The 19635-nt window shown below is 39.8% G+C and overlaps 1 protein-coding gene across 1 annotated transcript in view; it reads left to right on the forward strand.

Annotated features, from left to right (window-relative positions):
* FBXO3 (F-box protein 3) overlaps window positions 1–19635 on the forward strand; it is a 25558-nt gene that overhangs the window by 189 nt on the left and 5734 nt on the right. The window contains exons 2-11 of the mRNA XM_015410853.1: window positions 4921–5017; window positions 8327–8490; window positions 9667–9781; window positions 9894–10098; window positions 11499–11544; window positions 12722–12806; window positions 15307–15429; window positions 15846–15961; window positions 17981–18171; window positions 19552–19631. Of these exons, the coding sequence (XP_015266339.1) occupies window positions 4921–5017; window positions 8327–8490; window positions 9667–9781; window positions 9894–10098; window positions 11499–11544; window positions 12722–12806; window positions 15307–15429; window positions 15846–15961; window positions 17981–18171; window positions 19552–19631 (1222 nt within the window). The remainder of the gene's footprint in view (window positions 1–4920; window positions 5018–8326; window positions 8491–9666; window positions 9782–9893; window positions 10099–11498; window positions 11545–12721; window positions 12807–15306; window positions 15430–15845; window positions 15962–17980; window positions 18172–19551; window positions 19632–19635) is intronic.

Consider the following 19635-nt stretch of genomic DNA (forward strand, 5'->3'; position numbering starts at 1 on the left):
GCGTTGCTTTGTGCCGCATTTCACCTCTTTGCAACTGCTGAATATTTCCTTCCTGCAGCACTTGTCCCCCCAAACTGGGAGAGAAGGGATGAGAGTCATCGGTTAGGAGAACAGGAGATGGAAAGCGCGGGGCCGACTTTTCTTGTTCCCAAACGCTTGTGTAGGCTTCCTAGGTGGGTCGTATAATGGAAGGTGTCTTAATGAGAAATTAGGGTCGAGGAAAGGGGGCTGTTCCTAGAGTTAAAAGTCATTTTGCGGGGGGATGGGGATATTTTCTGAAAAGGGAGGTGTCCCAGTCTGTGAAGGTGAGGTGATCGTTTTTTTTCTTCACTAGTGGCTTAAGTATGAAGAGCTGTTCTGGATTACACAGTGTGAGGTTTTCCTGGTAATAAGTGTCTTTAAAAGAGCTCCAAGCTGTTTTTGTGCTGACAGACCGGTTTCTTTCACCATAGTCTGGCTCTCAACAGGTGGTTTGTTCTTCTGTGCAACATGTTGAAGCTGTCCTGCCCTAATGCCACCACAGAGTGGGTTCTTGAAATCCTGTTACTGAAGGAGATGTGAATTGGTAGGATTTTCAGTGTGGAGGGACTAGCTTTGTGGTATAAGAGAGAGAGGCCAAAAGCGAATCTTAGGAAACTGCACTTCCTTGGAATTTAAGTAGCATTGAAAGTTTAAGGCTGAATTACACATTTCATGAAAGCTGTGACTGTTTTTCTCCTGTAATGAAAAGTAGTAATAGGAAGCTGTCATGGAGTGGAGGAGATGTTGTTTAATACTTTTCCCTTTATACCCACAATGTGAGTAGGAAAGAGAGAGCTATCCATGTCTCTTTGTCCCACAGATAGAAAAGCAGCATGGATAGTTTTGAGTGGGAAAATGGTTGGAGGGGGAAAGGCTAAGTGTGTCTTTCCTACTGTCCCTCTAATCAAATTTCCAGTATCTTGTGGCTGTTTCTCATTTTAAAAAAGAAATGCATTTGGAATTAGCCATTTCATATCTGTTTTGTCCTTCAGCAGCAAATAAGAACATAGTGCAAACTCAAGAGAAGTCTTTTTCAGTTGTGGAACTCTCTCCTCTGGGATATTCATCTATCCCTTTCCATAATTTAACTTTTTTGTTTCTTTGGGGATGACCTCTCCTTTCTGCTCTGTTTTAATTGATGTTTTTATGTATTTTATTTTTGGTTTTCATTGATTTTACTATGTGTTTCATGTTTTGCTTTCAGTTGTTAGCTTCCTTGGTGGCCCTGTGTGGGCCAAACCGGGGGGGGGGGATATATATGTTATAAATAAATAGATATCTGTGGTAGCCAAAGAGGGAGGCAGGAGTTTTGAGTGGTTGGATGAGCAGAGTGCTTGTAGAACAGGGTCCTCAACCTTTTTGAGTCTGCTGGTAGCTTTGGAGTTGTGACACAGGTTGGCAGGCACAACCATAAAATGACTGCCACAGGAGGCAGAGCCAACCACAGAATGTCAGGGAGTGATGTTATGCATAACTAGTAGTAAATCTAGAGAGCTAGTTTGGTGTAGTGGTTAAGTGTGCGGACTCTAATCTGGGAGAACCGGGTTTGATTCCCCACTCCTCCACTTGCACCTGCTGATGTGACCTTGGGTCAGTCACAAGCTCTGGCACAGCTGTTCCTGAAAGAGCAGTTTGTGTCAAGAGTTCTCTCAGCCCTACCCACCTCACAGGGTGTCTGCTGTGGAGAGGGAAAGGGAAAGGAGTTTGTAAGCCGCTCTGAGACTCCAAGTGAAAGGCGGGGTATAAATCCAATCTCTTCTTCTTCTAGTACATTTCAGGCAGAAGCTCTGTTTAACAGGATTCCTTTTAAAATGAGCATATTGTTTTAAGAATTTTTTTTATTACGTACACACAGCTTACCTTTAGTCATACATTAAAGATCTTTGTACTGTGGTGGCAGCTGCTGCTGAAGCTACATTTAAAAATCTGCACAGCCAGTCAGAAGCCATGCTAAGCAAAAGCCCCATCTGGCCCCACCAACTTTCTAAAAATACTTGCTGGGTGCCAGGAAAGGTGTTGGCAGGTTCCATGGTGCTCTGAGGGACCATATTGGGGACACCTGTTGTAGAACATTGAAGTGTGTTAAATGTGTTGAAATACTTTTGCAAACAGTGCAGACCAGGGGTGTCAAACATAAGGCTCGGGGGGCCAGATCTGGCCTGTCTAGGGCTCTTATGCGGCACATGAACGACTGATGCAGGGGAGGAAGTGCTGGGGGGGATTGGGCAGAACCACTCCATTGTGGCTTCAGCACAGCAGAACAACCTCATCTGCAGCAGTCAAGCATCATGGGAGCTTCTGCCCAGCACTTCACTGCTGTCACTCCAGTCTGCCGATGTGGGTTTTCCTCTGCACCCCCTTTCCAGCCCATGGGGCCTTGCATTGAGGATACACCAACTCAGAGCTTCTCAACTGCTGTCCTTTATACAGTTTCTATCTTTGGTACCTGGCATTACATTTTATGGCACCCATGTCCCGGCCCAACAAAGTGACATTTATATCAAATCCAGCCCTCATAACAAATGAGTTTAGACACGTCTGGTATAGACTAATTATTCCTGTCAACCCTCTGTGTAAAAACATTCTTTATTTAGGTCCTATCCTCGGCAGTTTAAAACTTTCAAGGTGAACATAGGTGATAAATCATGAGAGAGAGGCATGGTTGCCAAATTATCTTGGTAATTCCCATTTAGATGGATCACGTTGCTGTCCAAGGAGTTCACAAAACAGGCTTCAACGACCTATATTGTGTCTCCTACTGATCTTTGAGTCCTCCTTATATCAGTAAAGTTATTGTTCTTCTGCCCGCTAGATGCTGCATTACTTTCCGCACTACCACAAACAGTTTTGATTGCTTTGCAGTTATTTTCACCTATTGAAAGAGGTGTCTTGCATGAAGATGTGCTAGTTGAATCTGAAAGTGTGCAAGGAGACTGTAGGGTCTTTTCCCAACTTTTTGTAACAAGATTCATCACTGAGTTGTCTTATATTCTCCTTATCATAATCAGAGGTATTTAATATTACAACCCCTCCTCCTTTATCTGCCTCCTTAATAGTTATAGAAGCATCCTCTGTTAATGCTCTAGCTGTCATCCATTCTTCTCTAGAGAAATTACATTTATAAAACATTGTTTGTTTTTCTAACTTTTCAATGTCCCTTAAGACAATTTTCTCAAAGATCTGTATACTATAATTGGTAACTTGTGGAATAAATGAAGATTTAGGCCGTAATGTCTTAATACCACCCTTCCCTCACCCCTAGTAAGATTAGGAGGAGGCCTCAGTTTTGTGCTCCACCTCCCTTTTTTGCCCACTTATCTACTAAAATGTGGATTTCCGTAGTCATTTTTCTGCTTGCACTAGGCATTGTGCAAACAACTTCTGGGCACAAAGTTATAGAAAGGAAAGCACTAGATGCTGTAGAAGATCTTGTACATTCAGAACTGCACTAAGTTGGCTTATATTTCTGTTCATTCATCACTGGATTCAGGCCAATAAGTGAACCAGGATACTCTGCAGATGTCCTTTTTCTTTGGGTAATGGAGATCTAACATTTAGATAATGATGGAGTCTTTAGGTTTTGGTGTTATTGCTGTGCATAGTGAGTAGAAATAGGGGAGGAAGAACAGGAGTCCAGTCTCCTTGTGTTTGAACAAAGGTCGAACCTGCATTTGTCTTTCCCGCCGGTGTCCCAGCCTTCTGACTCCGTCTTCAAAAAAGCTGTCTACAATTGGTTTCGTTTTCACACCTCAACAGTGCTAGCATACTTTTGCACGTCCGCATATGTTTATCGCCCTTTCATGGCGGCTCCACTGTCATTGCACCTCCGCACTGCTTTAAAAGAATCTTCTCAAAACAACGTTCAAACCAGCATAGAGAAAGACGGTGTCACAGCAGCACGAAACTGATTTAAAAATGCAAATGCAGATTCGACCAAAGAGAAAAGTAATACCTGAACAGATCCAGTTGCTATGGTCAATAGGATTGTCTTGTTGTATAACAGTTATTTTAACTGCCAGTTTTATAAATGTAACACTACAATTGGGAATTTATCTGATGAAATGGTGTCAAACTGTGGTCAAGTATTTTTAAAACATTAACTTTCTTAGAGACACAAAAATATTTTAATTAATTTGATATTTGTTCTAAATACTGAAGCAGACACTGTGAAACAATGGAACTTTTTAGAAACAGTTTTAATTCTTGCTCATCTTAACAATGTTAGGTAATTTTTTTAATAAATATGAACAGTTCTTTGAACTGAATTCATTCTTTGGCTTTATCCTGGACTGCTGCGGGGTTAGCCTACCATTACCGTGTGTGTGTGTGTTTGGGGTGGGGGGGAGTGTGAGATAGGCAATGCATACTTACACCAAACTAGGTAGTGATAAAGTCATCTGTGAAGTTATGAGATAGGCCCTTATTAAGCTTAACTATGCAAAAGGGAGATCAGCACCAGCCAGCTGTTAGTGGGCAGGAGCACGGGGAAGAGAGCAGAACTGACAACACTGTTCTGCTGTGGTGTGTGCAGATACTGATCTCTAACCCTGGACAGCTGTACCCAAGTATGCACTATCAGTAACTACATGACAGATGTTTTGTTTCCTCTACCCCTTCTGTTGGGTTTTATAATGGAAAGAGGAACCAGGAAAGCTTGATGTTGAAACATCACACATTAATTCTTGGATTTTGACAGTAGCTTATTTAAACCACCATACTGTTCTTTCTACTAGGAAAATAAAAGTGAGTATGGAGAGTCTCTGTAAAATTATCAATTAAAACTATTCTAAAGCTCAACAAATTCTTCAGCTTCACTGTGAAATTCATAATGTTGATAATAATGATAAATACAGTGTCTGGTTCTGTTATGGCTTGGAGATAAAATTTAAAATGACTCTATTTACAGCTGCTGTTGTGTAAGCCGTAGATTAAATCAGATTTCGAATCATGACCCATTGTGGAGGAGCCACTGTGAGAAATACTGGCTTGTGTCTGAGTAAGTATGGACAGCATGTAATTGTCTTAAACTCAAGCAGCATTTCTTGGATTGTAAAGTTTCAGGAATGCATTTAGTTTCTCCTAAGATTTGGAAGAATAGTAGAAGGTAGCCATGCATTACTGGAGTATGATAACATTTGTCCCACTACAGTGCTGGGGAAATGACGACTCTTCTGTAGATCTGACAGAATATTGGTTTAAGTAGCTGAGCAGTCATATGAATGGCACATTATTTCTGCCTGATAGGTTTTAATGGAGACCTGACATTTCAGTTGAGGATAGTAATCTGAATAGTTCTACAGGGTATTTTAAATTGATTTCTCACTTTCAGCAATTCCTGAAATTAGGTAACTTTGGTGTTTTATTTACACTTCTAAATGAACCTGTATTACCATTCTTTTAGAAATGAAACTCAATTTAATGTATATAAAAATATCTAGTTAGCCCCCCCGTTTTGGTTGTCTTATACCAACTGTTGGGCTTTTGTTCTCATTTTTGGACTGAAGAACTAGCAGTGCAATCCTAAACTGAGCTGCATCCTTCTAAACCTATTGACTTTTAGAAGGGTGTAACTCAGCACTGCACTAAGTTAAAGATAAATGTAAACTTCAGAGATACCTTCTTTCTTCTTTGTGTCTTATGTAATGTTGTTCTGTTCCCAGTATACTTTCAATGACCAGTTTGGTGGCTTTCCTGAAATGTAAAATTCTGTTTTCTTACTAATCCTCTGGGCTCCTGATCCAATAAAATGTCTAAAGAATGTTTCATTCTATAACAAGCATGGTAATGGAGTTCTCAGAATGCAGGTCAACATAAAATGTGCTAGGTTAACTTCAGGCCTATTTGTGCACACTTTTGAGCCCATGACAGTGACAGTTTTGAGTTGGCTTATGCAGAACACCAGCTGTGTTGCTGTAAAGGTAAAGGTTCCCTTGCTCGAAAGCCAGTCGAATCTGACTCTAGGGTTGCGGTGCTCATCTCCGTTTCAAAGCCGAAGAGCCAGCGCTGTCCGAAGACGTTTCTGTGGTCATGTGGCCGGCATGACTAAACACCAAGGCGCACGGAACCCTGTTATCTTCCCACTGAAGTGGTACCTATTTATCTACTTGCAATTTCTTGCTTTCGAACTGCTAGGTTGGCAGGAGCTGGAACTAGAGACGGGAGCTCACTCCGTCATGCGGCACCCGGGTCTTGAACTGCTGAACTACCGACCTCCCACAGCCTGCAGTTCAGCGTCTTAACCACTTGAGCCACCGCAGCTCCATTGTGTTGCTGTAGACCAAGTTTATTGTATGCATGCTGCTGTTTCATACTGAACAAAGCCTCAGCTTCATGTGAGAACTATGCTTGCTTATAATACAATGTCATACTCATATTTGTGTTTGACATTCCAGTTAATTGCTGCTCATCTTAACACACACTCACTTAAACAGGTTTTCATTTTCAGAGCATGATAGTTAAAATTCATGGAACGCTCTTTTTTTTTTTTTTTTGCTGACCAAGCCCAAATCTCTTCTAAGTAATCTTTGTTCATACTAGTGCTAAAGACTGCACTGTCTTTGGGATATTTTCTAGAATGAATTAATAAGACGCAAACTGCTTTTTTGTAAAATAAATAAAAATTAAGGACTAGCTGTAATTGTTTCTATGTTATATGGAATAATGAAAAACCTTAATTTTTCCTTAGTTTTTAAAAAGTCTTTGTATAGATTATTCCATAGTGTTTGAATTATTTCACTATATGGGCACCATTCAGAATTTTTATGTCCTCCTCCTTTTTCTGTCGTGTAAATTCTTTGTATCCTACAGTTCCATCCTAAGGATCTGCCGTGGCACTCAATAAGTAACCTAAACAATAACATGAATTAGTTCACTCTGATACTAAGCACTAGCTTTCATCTGTTATCCTCCTCCATCGCTAAGAGCTGTCCCATTCTGAAATGGCTTCCAGGGCTGCATTCTCACATCACTGGGTATTGTAACATCATTGGATTGTCCATGCCAGATGGATTGTTTTACTCAGCTACATTGTCTTGTCCACACTAGAAAAATTCAGGTGCGAATGGTTGCTGTTGTGCAGTGACAGCATAGTCTCTTACAGGAAAGTCTGGCTGCAGAGGAAGTTAGAGATGAATTTGGCTTCTCCCTAATTGTTTTCTGTACCTTTTCACAGGAAATCTAAGCAGCATTGGGGTGAGAGGCAGTAGTTCAGGCAAAGAAGTGTACTTTGCACATGAAAACTTACACTTTGCAGAGGTCATTTCGGGGGGGAACGCGGGGGAACGCAGTCCCCCCGGGTGAGGTGCAGGGGGGGGGCACATGACGAAGCCCCACCCCCTGCTTCTGGCCGCCCCGCTTCCAGCCCTCATTCAGCCAGGAGGAGGCAGGAGAAGAGGGAGGGTAAGTTGCTTCCTCCCCGCCTCTCCCCACCCCTGCCTGCCTGGGGCCAGGGAGGGCCTTGGCGGGGCTTCCTCGCACTCCCGCCGGCCTTGCAGGTCCACCGCCGGGCCCCTGATGTCAGGGGGTGTGGCATATGCTAATGAGTTATGCTAATGAGTTCCCCTAGCTCTTTTTCTACAAAATGACCCCTGACACTTTGAATAAAACATTGTTGGTCTTAAAGGTGTCACTGGACCAAAACTTAATCCAACACGGCTACCCACCTGAATATGTCTAGCATGGACAAATAAAACCCAGTGGGAACTGTAGTACTGAGTTTTGGCTGGATTGTATTTCAAGGGTTTTTTTTTACTTAACTGAAATTGGAACTTCTCATTTAACATAATTATTGGCTGAAAAAGAAAATGAATAGAAGTGAGAAGCTTTTGAGTGAAAAAACTATGAGCATACTGTAGTCTAGTTTCTTTCGTCTCTCATGAACCTTCCTGATCACTGTGGTAATCTCTGAGGCCCTGCTTTGAGTGCCCCCTGCCTTCTGAGATTAGGTGGGTGGCAACCAAGGGGGAGGGCCTTCTGGGTCGTGGCACCAAACTCTGGAACTCTTTTCCCAGGGTGATTCATCTGTCCCATTCTGTTGCCATTTCCCACCAGCAGGTGAAGGCTTTTTGTTTCGTTTGGTGTTTTCTCAGTGATCCCTCCTTCCTGCCCAAAGTTTTAATTGCTGTTTTCATGTTTTTGTACATGCATTTTCGCTCTGATTTTAATTATGTTTTTTTGTTGAATGTCTTTCGAGATGTGATTTTATTATGTAATGTTGTTTATTTTTTAGGCACTTTGTTGGCCCATGTGAGGGCAAAAGGTGGTGCATAAATGTTGTAAAATAAACAATTTTCCTTATCTTTTTTAGAAATGAGAAATCTCAGAGAAATAAGAGCTGGAAGGCAATATTTATGGATATGTATACTGATTTAGGAAGGTATATTCAGTATTATGCTACACTTAAAAAAGCCTGGGATGATTTGGAAAAATATCTAGCACAGCACTGTCCTCGGATGATTGGCTCTTTGAAAGGTACTGTTTACATAAATGTGAACATCTTGGGTAAATTCGTCAGTGCCTGCATTTTTGTCTCAGATGTATAAAATTACAAAGATTGTTTCTTAATTGTCAAGCAGCAAATATCTGTTAGTGATCATCCTGGTTGGAATATTGAATGCAAAGCTCAAACATTGAATTAACACTGCATACTTTTTTCCATTTGCTTGTTCAGCTGGTAACAGTTGTGGGCTCCTTAGCTCTGTTTCGAGAAACCTGAGTAGAAATGATGCTGAGTTATGGATTTTGCATAATCCAGCGTGCTAATTTTCATCCATATTATTATAAAAGGTGTGGCAAGAAAAGCAAGCACCCTGTATTGTAAATTATGAAAGGTTATTTCCCCCCCCCAACGATGTAGAACAGAGTTTCATCCTCATCTCCTACCATTTAGCACTGCACTTCTTCAGATACCAAGTGATTAATAGAAAAGGTACACATTTTAGGATGCTTATATTTATAGAGTGAACAAATACATGGCCAGTCCCTTTTGGACACATATGGTCAACTTCTGTATTCTTCATACAGGATGTCTGTAAAAATTGATGCTATTTAGCAATAAAGCTTCATAGTTAGGGCACCCTTTTGTGTGTGAGTGGCTTGGGTATTGTCCCTTTGGTTTTTGTAAGATTAAAGTTTATAATATCTTTTATGGATTTGAAAATAGTTTTGCTTTCCCTCTGAGTAAATTGTTTTTACCCCCTCATCTACCACAGTTAAGTTAAATAGTGGTGGGGCCACTCCGAGGGACTAGACAGAGTCTGTGAACGATCAGTTGGCCTTCCTTTCCTTTACAGTCTTGTATCTCTGTATAAATCGACAGTTTTAACTAAGGCAGGCTTCTTTCCCTTGCTTCTCTTAAAAAGAAGCCCAATTATTGTGAGGAATACTATGCTAAAACTTACCTATTAGGTTCATGTACCCCTGTTTGTTTTGGAAACAAAGCAACTTTCATGGAGGCTTTTACGTTTTATGTTTTGGACATAAGTATGCCCATCCATTTCGGGGAAAAATCTGTGAAGGAGAGAGGGTTTGATCCTAAAAAAGAACAGTTGCTGACTCCACTTTTGAATATTGAATTCCAACACACCATATTGTTGTCTGTATTGTCTGAAGGTATCTGCTAAAACTTAAGTTTTTGAATGTTCACAGACAGTGTGCCGGAGGAAGACCTGGATGCTGTAGAAGCACAAATTGGTTGCAAACTCCCTGATGACTATCGGTGTTCATTTCGGATCCATAATGGACAGAAGCTAGTAGTTCCAGGGTGAGGAAGCTGCTGTTAACTGCTACTTGATATTTGGCCAATACATAAGTATTAAAAATTACTAATCAAGTACATTTCTGCTTCTCCCCTCCCCTTCCTCCCTTTGGTTTAGTTTGATGGGAAGTATGGCACTTTCCAATCATTATCGTTCTGAGGACTTGTTGGACATTGACACAGCAGCTGATGGTTTTCAGCAGCGGCTTGGATTGAAACAATGCCTCCCGTTAACCTTTTGCATTCACACTGGATTGAGTCAGTACATGGCTTTGGAGAGCGTGGAGGGTCGCAATAGTTATGAGATCTTCTACCAATGTCCAGTAAGAGACTTGTGAATAGATCTTGTAGAGAAGGCTAATGCTACTAATTCTCCAAAAGCTGATACACTGTATGATAGACACAATGTTATTGTGTGTGCATAAGAGAGAAATACTAGTCTAAAAACTGGTTGTCAAGCCCATGGTTGAACTAATAAAGGGAGATTAATCATTAAATAGTAATGGGTGTAATTTGAATGAAGTCAATGGAAGTTTGGTTGAATTGTGGACAGGAAACCTCACACAATTGCCCCAAGATGAGGGACTGTTGATGAAAGGATGGGGGGCTGGTAGTAACCAAAAAACTGGAAATGGGGTGTTGGAGAAGTAGCATCTTCATGTGGATTAGAACTGTGTGTTAAGTGCTATTAAGTCACTTTGGATTTATGGCGACCCTATGAATTAAGGACCTCCAAATCATTCTATTGTTAACAGCCTTGCTCACGTCTTGCAAACTGAGGGCCATGGCTTCCTTGATGAAGTCAGCCAATCTCATGTGGGGTCTTCCTCTTTTCCTGCTGCCTTCAACTTTTCCTGGCATTAGTGGCTCTTGTCTTCTCATTGTTAGAACTAGCCTGTTAAAATGTTTGGTTGTGAGTCTACCTAAGAACAGAACGTGGGTTTGTTCTAGATTTGTTCTCAAGCCTTTTGGGAACAGAAATAATGTAATATCTTTACATGGATGAATAATTCTGTTTTTGGTTATGGCTTTGCTATATTATTTGGATATAGAAACACTTTTGCTTGATTTATGGTGCTTGAATGGAATGAAGAGGTTTTTTGCACATTTTTAAGTGGTGAGAAAGCATGGTCCTGTATAACCGATAAGTTATACATCTGAAGTTCTGTTTAGTCATCTTGAAATACAAGTCCTGCTTTAAAATTGCGCATCAACATGTTGAACTACAGTGTCAGTTTCATAGTTTTGTTGAGTGCACAGCCAAGGTTTACAAAATATCAATCTGCTTCCCAGTAGCTCATTGTGTTTTACAGCATGTATTCATTCAGCCTTGCAAGTTTACAAGTTCACAAAAGTTACTAACCTGCTTACTCAAACATACGTCTTGATTTTTATGGACTAGCGTAAATTAAACAACACCTTAAAAGCCATGGCTTTTGCTTTATAAAATGGACACCACAATTTGATATTATCAACAGAATGAATCTGAGCTTGCATTTGACTGCTGAATGTGTGCAAAATTGATTTGGGAGTGCAAACTAAACCTCACAAATTACTCCAGTAACATGGCGAGTGCTTCTGAGACTAGGACTAGAAATATCTACACAATTATTGTGAGAAATCTTATTGTCATGTAGAAATCTTATTATGTCTCTTGAGAATCCATTTTGAGATACGGATAAACTTTTTTCTTCTCTTCTTTCCCTCCCTTTTTTCTCCAAAGGATCAAATGGCCCGAAACCCCTCTGCAATTGATATGTTTATTACAGGTAAAATTATTTTGGAACTTGAATGCGAAATAGTTTACAGAAGAAATGTTGTATTGTAATTTGAGGACACTGCAACAAATCCATTGCAAGCTCATTTGTAAATAAGCAGTGATTATATATGGTGGCCACTTGCATACTTAAGAGCAAGCAGTACCTTATACTGCAAGCATCCCAAAATGAAGCCCTGATGGCTCCCACTCCTTTGCAAGGCATCTGCATGAGGGATGATTTGAAGGACTGGGGGCAAGGCAATGCTTAACTCTTTGGGCAGTCACTGATTTTTCATATTTCTCCCTTAACACCCCAAAAACAAAAGGGAGAGCGTTGTGGCACCCTTTACATCCTTGGGGACCCATACCAGTACTCACTAGATAAATGCTGGTCTGCAACACTGATGAGGAGATAGCCGGATATATGGTGCTTAACCCTTCTCCCTCCTGCTGCTTGTCAACATCTCCCAGGAAGCTGCTAGATGCAGGTGTGTGTGTGTGTTTGTGTGTGTGTGGTGGGGGGAGAGCACTGGATGAGGAAGAGGAAGCTCTCCTGTCTACTGCCGTATAGCATATTCCCGTACCCCATCTTGCTGCTTTGTGGGAGAGAAGCACTGACCAGAGTTCCCAGAGCCATGATGATTGCGCAATAACTTGGCCTAATATTCTGTTTTGTAAGTCTGTAAATTTGAAATGCAATAGAGATCTTTTTTCCTTTTCTCTTTGAAAAAAGTATCTTGTATGTCTGTGGTTTTCTTCAATATTCTAAAGAAAGGGAACAGAATTGTATACTAATTGGCTGCTGACTGTATCTCTTGGCCTGTAAAGTAATTCACAGTAGGCTTATGTGTATATTATATGGTGTACCCATACAAACATGATTCTCATGATAATTCTTGAAGGCAATATCATATGGCAGTGGGAAAAGAACTGGCCCTAATATGGTTTGGCATGTCTAGTTAAATTGTTGTAGGAACTCATTCATGTGTAAAATATTCCCTTTTGTATTGAGAAGTGGCTTGAGTATTAGTAACCACTGAGCCTGAACTTCTCATTGTGGTAAAATAGAACAAGAGAAGATTACCTACTCATATAGGAAACTCAGCAAATTTTATTTTATGATATTGATAATCAACTGGCTGGCTTTCTTTCCTTGTAAAAATATCTCTCCATCTTTTGACATTTAGGTAGTTCTTATTTGGAATGGTTCACCTCCTATGTAAACAGTGTAGTAACTGGAGGCTATCCCATCATCAGAGACCAGATATTCAGGTACTGTGGCTTTGAGCTATAACTCCTGACTTGCAGTATTCTATTAAAACTGAGGGAGATACACTGTAGCAACCTTGTGTAGATGGTGTGTGAGAAGGCTGTGCTAAAAAAGAATTGTATACTGCATTATGCAGAAACAAACAGCCCTCTTTTAAGAGGTTGGATGTAGCAATCTATCAGTGGAAGGTACTGGCGGTCATAGATCTTTCTTCTGTTTCTTTTTCTGAACAATCTCTTCTGACTCCAGGAAATTGGAATCCTAGGATTATAGGATCTATGTGCTAATAGCTACACGGATGATGGTCTGCAGTGAGAACACTATAGCAACCCTGCTGAATCAGATCAGTGGTCCATCTAGTCCAACGACTTGTTTCACGCAGTGGCTAACTAGATGTCCTAAATGACTAGATAACAAGAGGCCAGACCTTCCCTTGTTGTTGCCTCTTAGCGCTGGAATTCAGAATTTCACTATTTCTGGACAGTACCTCTGGGTTTCCCCTTAGTCTAGTAGTAACCAGTCATGATAGCTAGTAGCCACTGTTGCACCTACGTTTTACGAGTTCATTTTTGGGTTACGTGTAAAAACAATTATTTGCCTTGAAATCACAGGAATGTTACACAGTACCCCTGATCTTTCATGTTTCCCAGTTAAGGGGAAAATGCCATTCAGACAAATTACAAAAATGATCTGACTCCAGTGGTAACAAGAGAAAGAAATTTTACTTACAAAAATAGAAGCACATCTTACACGACTCATTCATATAGGCACATTTAACAGTGTGAACAGATAAATTTCACACAGTTAACTTGCTATAGCTTCTAGCCCAGGTAAGAGAGAGAGAAGAGAGGTCCTATATAAGATGAAACAGAAGGCAAGCAAGGGCCAAAGAGGCTCAACATGTCTCTAACGGGTGAGAGGGCGGGGCCAACTGCCAAGTGTACCTGAGAGAGAGAGAGAGAGAGAGAGAGAATTCTCTTAGCCCTTTCCCTCCAGATCTTTGCATGCAGAATTACAGTATCCAGCAGATGGCTAGTAACCACTGATGGATCTGTCTTTTATGAATTCATCTACTCCCCTTTTAAGGAGGAAGGTGCTCAGATCATCCTCCTGCCTTTTGCATCAGTAGAGCTGATGCTTGCATGAGAGAGAAAGGGGTGATTTCACCTCTCCTCCTCAGTGCACTCTTCCTGTGTGGTTATTAGTCCCTGAGTCCTGTTATCTCAGAATCAACATTCCCAAACTTGAAAGGGTGTACTATGGGAAGGGAAATGTGGGGGAAGATGGATTGGAACAAGGTTCACAAATCTTTGAATTCAGGTTTTATCAAGAGGAAACACAGACATTTATACGTGAGTGGTTAGGCATTAGTAGCACTTTATTCATGGGAAAATTGTGTCTTCTCCTGCTCCAAATGAAGGTGATGACAGTTTCCTTCAAATGGTAGCAAAAACTGTTGCTTAATAATTGGGCTTTATAGTAACCTTGAGTTAATATCAGAAGGAATTCCCTCTTAACAGTAACCATGTTAAACATAGCCTGGTGTGGCTATGGAAGTATGCAGCAAGCCAAGTATGTGGATGTTTATGGGAAGTAAATCCTTTACAGTTTGCACAACCTCCCCTTTTGGATGTTACAGCCCTTTGCCTTCAGCTGAAACATCAAGTGTCTGCTAATTTGGCCATTTGTTTGGCATCATAATGTCGGTAGCTTCTGCTAGAAATGTGGCTTTCTTGCAGTTTGACTGTTGATATGTTTATGTCTTGTGGTTTACTGTTTTGTTTTGTTTTTTGAAGTTCCCGGAGGGGATTTTTTATTATTTTTATAAATCTACAATACTACAGAAAATAATAGGGATAGGGTACTACATATATTGGGGAAAAGGAAAGAAACCAACTAATACCTAAAAACCCAAGAGAGGAGATCCTCAAAAAAGCTTAGTTACAGTAAATCATAACTCGTTTAAGTCAATATGAATTGAGTCAAGTTCTTTTCTTTAACAAATTTAACTTCAAGGCACATTTCAGAGTCCTTCAGCCTCTATTTCTCTTTTTCTCGTCTCTTCCTTAGTTTATAGGGACTTTTTGGAGCAGTAGCCCCTTGCTTCGCCAGAGAGTCTTCTCCAGAAGATGTTTACTGTTGTTTTTTAGCAAAAAGAGGTGTTGTTTTTTTATTTTAAAAAAAACAACCCTTGAAGTAAAATAATTGTGCCATTTGAATAAAGCTTGCAGCTTGCAGGTTTATTTGATGCACCGAGTGTTGTGTTCTAGAGAAGTGGAGTATCAGAATGTAAATTAATGCAAACAACAACTTCGCTATTCAAGTGTGCAGGTTGTTCAGGCTGTAGTAGGTAGGATAGACATAGTTTTACAGCAGTTCTGTTTGAACAGTAAAATGCATTAATTGTCATGTTAACTGGTGGCTTCTACACTGAACTCTTTTTCAATATTCATCTCTTTTTACTATTGTATGAGATACTTTCATTTTTTTATTTTTTTCTAGATATGTCCATGATAAAGATTGTGTCGCAAGAACAGGCGACATTACTGTTTCAGTCTCTACATCATTTCTACCTGAACTCAGTTCTATACATCCACCTCACTATTTCTTCACCTACAGAATCAGGTAACAGTAGTAAACAAACTTTGTCTGTTGGTGATGATAGAGAGGCTTTTGTTTGTTTCATTATACCTCTCATGGTTGGGGCTTATTAATATAGCACTTTTATTGTAAACAGTGCACATCAGTAATGTAATCCTATCCCTACACAGTAGTTTAACATATTGCTTTCCTTTTGTGTGTTAGTTCTTTTGAACTCTTGGCAGTGCAATGAACATCTAGACTCACTTTTGAAAGTAACAAGATGAGCACTGTCATCCTCCACAGCATCATTCCTTCTCCTTCCCTTCCAAGTCAGAGACCTTTAGAAGCAGTTACACATTCTAGATAGTATTCTTAGAAATTTCAGTGGCGTATTTGTGGGGAAGCTTTGCTATGGGAATGACATCATGTTAAAATGAATACTTTGTCTAACTTGTTAGAATTGAAATGTCCAAAGATGCACTTCCAGAGAAGGCTTGTCAACTGGACAGTCGATACTGGAGAATAACTAATGCCAAAGGTGATGTAGAGGAGGTTCAGGGCCCAGGAGTTGTAGGTAAGTGATGCTTTTCTGTTCCAAGATAATGCTGTTTGGAACTGTGTTCGCACATGGTGTAATCTTTGTGTTCATTGACTGGCAGGGGTATTTCATAATAAGAACCATTTAGGTTTGTGAGACCTCTGTTACTGATTTTATCAAATACTTATTGTGATTACTGTATTTTATGTACCCGTCTCATGGTGTATCACTTCAGGAATTCTTTGGAGAAGTGATTTCCAACTACCTTAAATAATAAATGCTGGTGGATACAGGAGTTGGGGCAGAAGAAGTGCAAAGATCATTTTAGTACGTTTGCCTATAAGTGTTAGTACAGTGGTTAAGGTGGTACTCTGAACAAGTTATTCCCCTTAGAATCCACCTCGTGTTCCCAGCCACCACCACCACCACCACCCAAAACCAACAGAGCCAGACTTTCAAGAGAGTAATGGTCCGGCAGGCTCCAGCCTTTCTTCTTGCAATGTTTTATGTAAACCAGAGGGTCAGGTAAAAATATGAAACCAATATTGTCTTAAAAGGTGCAGTATGCAAATATTTTTCTCTGCCCAAACAGAACATTAAACTGGTTTTTATATGTAAATGTTCATATGCATGTAATAATTTGTTGAAATAAAACTACAATTCTAAACTTGTTAGAGTTTGAATGTTTCAAATTCTGCATCCAGTGGCACCTTTAAGACCAACAAAGGTTTATTCAAGGTATGAGCTTTTGTGTGCAAGGCACATGAGGTTCTAAACTTATAGACAGGGATTTAACAGCAAATTAACATGTAACATGGTGATGTTTAAGTCATGAAAAATGAAAAACTAAATAAGTTAAAGGTCAACAGCTGTAAAGCAATAAATATGTCAGAACAGCAGATAAATGTGTAGAGGTGTTTTTTCCTAATTGTAAGAAGAAACAGAATCTTAATTATCTCCTCTCAGGTGTGGAGGACATACCAGTTTTTGAGCTGGATGTAATGTTGTCAGCAGACATCCCAATATTCCTTGCATTCAGTATTCTAATATACTATTCTGAAAAAGAAATACACTAAAATACAGAGGATTTATAGTCCTTCTTGTTGAGAATACATATGTGAGGACTGAATGAGTTAGTGTATGTAATGGGATAAAAATCCAATATCCCTGTTGAGTCCTGGGGAGGCTTTTGTTCCAAGTGTTATAATAACTTGTAATTCAACAATTTCCCTTTCCATTCTGTTCCTGAAGTTCCTTAGTAATAAAACAGCTACTTTGAGGTCATACATTGAATTTCCTGAAAGGTTAAAGTGTTTGCCTACAGTTGTTGTAGATTTTCCGGACTGTATGGCCGTGGTCTTGGCATTGCAGTACCTGACATTTCACCAGCAGCTGTGACTGGCATCCTCAGAGGTATAACATAGACAGATGGAGTGCTCTCTGTCATGGTGAGAAGAAAAATGGTAGGCATTCTCACATTGACACAGAGAGTACTCCATATTTCTGTGTTATACCTCTGAGGATGCCAGTCACAGCTGCTGGCAAAACGTCAGGTACTGCAGTGCCAAGACCACAGCCATACATACTGGAAGATCTACAACAACTAATGAACTCTGGCCATGAAAGCCTTTGACAACATATTGTTCTCCTACAGGTTTCTCAGTCTTGTGATTCCTGATGTCAGGTTTGCATGACTTAAACATCACCATGTTACATGTTAATTTGCTGTTAAATCCCTGTCTATAAGTTTTAGAACTTCATCTACCATTCTAATGTATTTGAAAAGTGTGCCTTGCGCACGAAAGCTCATACCTTGAATGTATTTATTTTTTATTTGTTACATTTATATCCCGCCCTCCCCGCGAACAGGCTCAGGGTGTCTTACACTGAATAAACCTTTGTTGGTCTTAAAGGTGCCACTGGACTCTAAATTTGTTCTACTGCTTCAGACCAACACAGTTGACCATCTGGATCTGTCAAATTCTTCATGTTAAGTAGCATCACCTATATTTTGGACTCCAAAATTTGAAGTTGTCTACTACTTTTGCTTTACAGGAGAATTTCCAATAATAAGCCCTGGCCGAGTTTATGAATATACTAGCTGTACAACATTTGCCACTACATCAGGGTATATGGAGGGATACTATACATTCCATTGTCTCTACTACAAAGACAAGTTTTTTAATGTCACCATTCCTAGATTTCATATGGTTTGCCCAACATTCAAGGTATCCACAGCACGCATGGTAAGTTGGGGAAACTGTTGCTTATTCTCAGGATCTTTAATTTGCTTTCTTCCTTTAAAACATTATTATATGCAACTTCAACAAAACCTTCTGCCGCACTCCATTTTAAAAAGTTGGCTAGTGTGTTGGACTTAAATCAGAGAAAAGTGGATTCAAGCCCTGTTCAATCAATAACCGGGTGGATTAAATCATGCTCCCTGACTTACTTCCTAGTGTGTAGAACGAAGGCCATTTTTGAATGAGAACCCTTCAAAAAATGTTTTTAAACTGGACACACAATGGTAACAAGGTTTGCAGCACATGATACACTTTTTAGGCATCTTGAGGAATTACAGACTTTTTAATATGTTGATATAATGTTGGAACATATTCCCTATATTTCTGTAATTTTAAAACAACACTAATAACTGCATTCAACATGAGGCACTAATTTATAGGACTTCTGATGTGATTCATACTTTTTAGGTATATTGGTACCAAAAATGTCATTTAGTTGGGAGTTATTTAGGGTATTTGTATCTGTGGTTCCACAACTCAAAAAAAGAATATTCAATTTAAATCTTAAATAGCTATAGAAACAAAACTAAAATGACAGCATTGGATTGTCTGTTAATCTGTTATTTAGCTTGCCACTCAAAAAGCCAAGTGAAAAGGTATAACATGCAACCCTTTCTAAAAAGAGTAAAACATATGAACTCTGAATTGATGGAAGATTATTCAGTAGTTTGGGGGTAATTACAGTGGGGGCCCTCCTTCTGACTACTAAAGTCCTTGCTTAAAGCATTATTGGAATATAAATTAGAAGAGTACATCTGGCATAGGGGTACACATAGGAAGAACTGGTTTCTAAGAAATCTGGATCCCATACTGTGAAGGGCTTTAAAGCACTAGCACCTCAAATTGGACCAGACACATACTTTCTGCCGGTGCAATGGGTATAGCATAGGCTGAATTCATAGGAAGCCGCATTCTGCACTAGCTAAACCTAGCTAAAATTTCTGAGGAGTCTTCAAGGACAGCACTACATACAACAGGTTAAGGTAGTTAAACCTTCAAGTTACATAAGCACATTTCAGTGTAGTAGTTTCTCCTTTTCCTAGGAAGTACTGGTCTACCTCACAGGGGTTCTTGTGAAATCAAGACTGTAAGGTGTTTTAAACAGATATTCATACCACACTTTGATTTTAGCAACCAGAGGTACGTCCTGTAATAGATAAGACCTTTTTAAAAAACAGAAATAATATACTCTGCTCAAAATTATAGTTGTGAAAGGTCTACAGGGTTCACAGACTGTTCTGAGTAATACTTTAGGGTACCAAAAATGGCATTTCGTTGGGAGTTTTTGGAGGAATCTCTGAACCTGAGCTGTTTTTTCATTAGGAAACCAATCATAATGAATGTGCTATGGATGAGGATGAAGATTCAACAGACACTGATGAATATGAAGACAGGCATAGAATGCTG

The sequence above is a fragment of the Gekko japonicus genome, unplaced genomic scaffold (genome assembly GCF_001447785.1).
Source record: "Gekko japonicus isolate JY-2015 unplaced genomic scaffold, Gekko_japonicus_V1.1 scaffold65, whole genome shotgun sequence".
NCBI lineage: Eukaryota > Metazoa > Chordata > Lepidosauria > Squamata > Gekkonidae > Gekko > Gekko japonicus.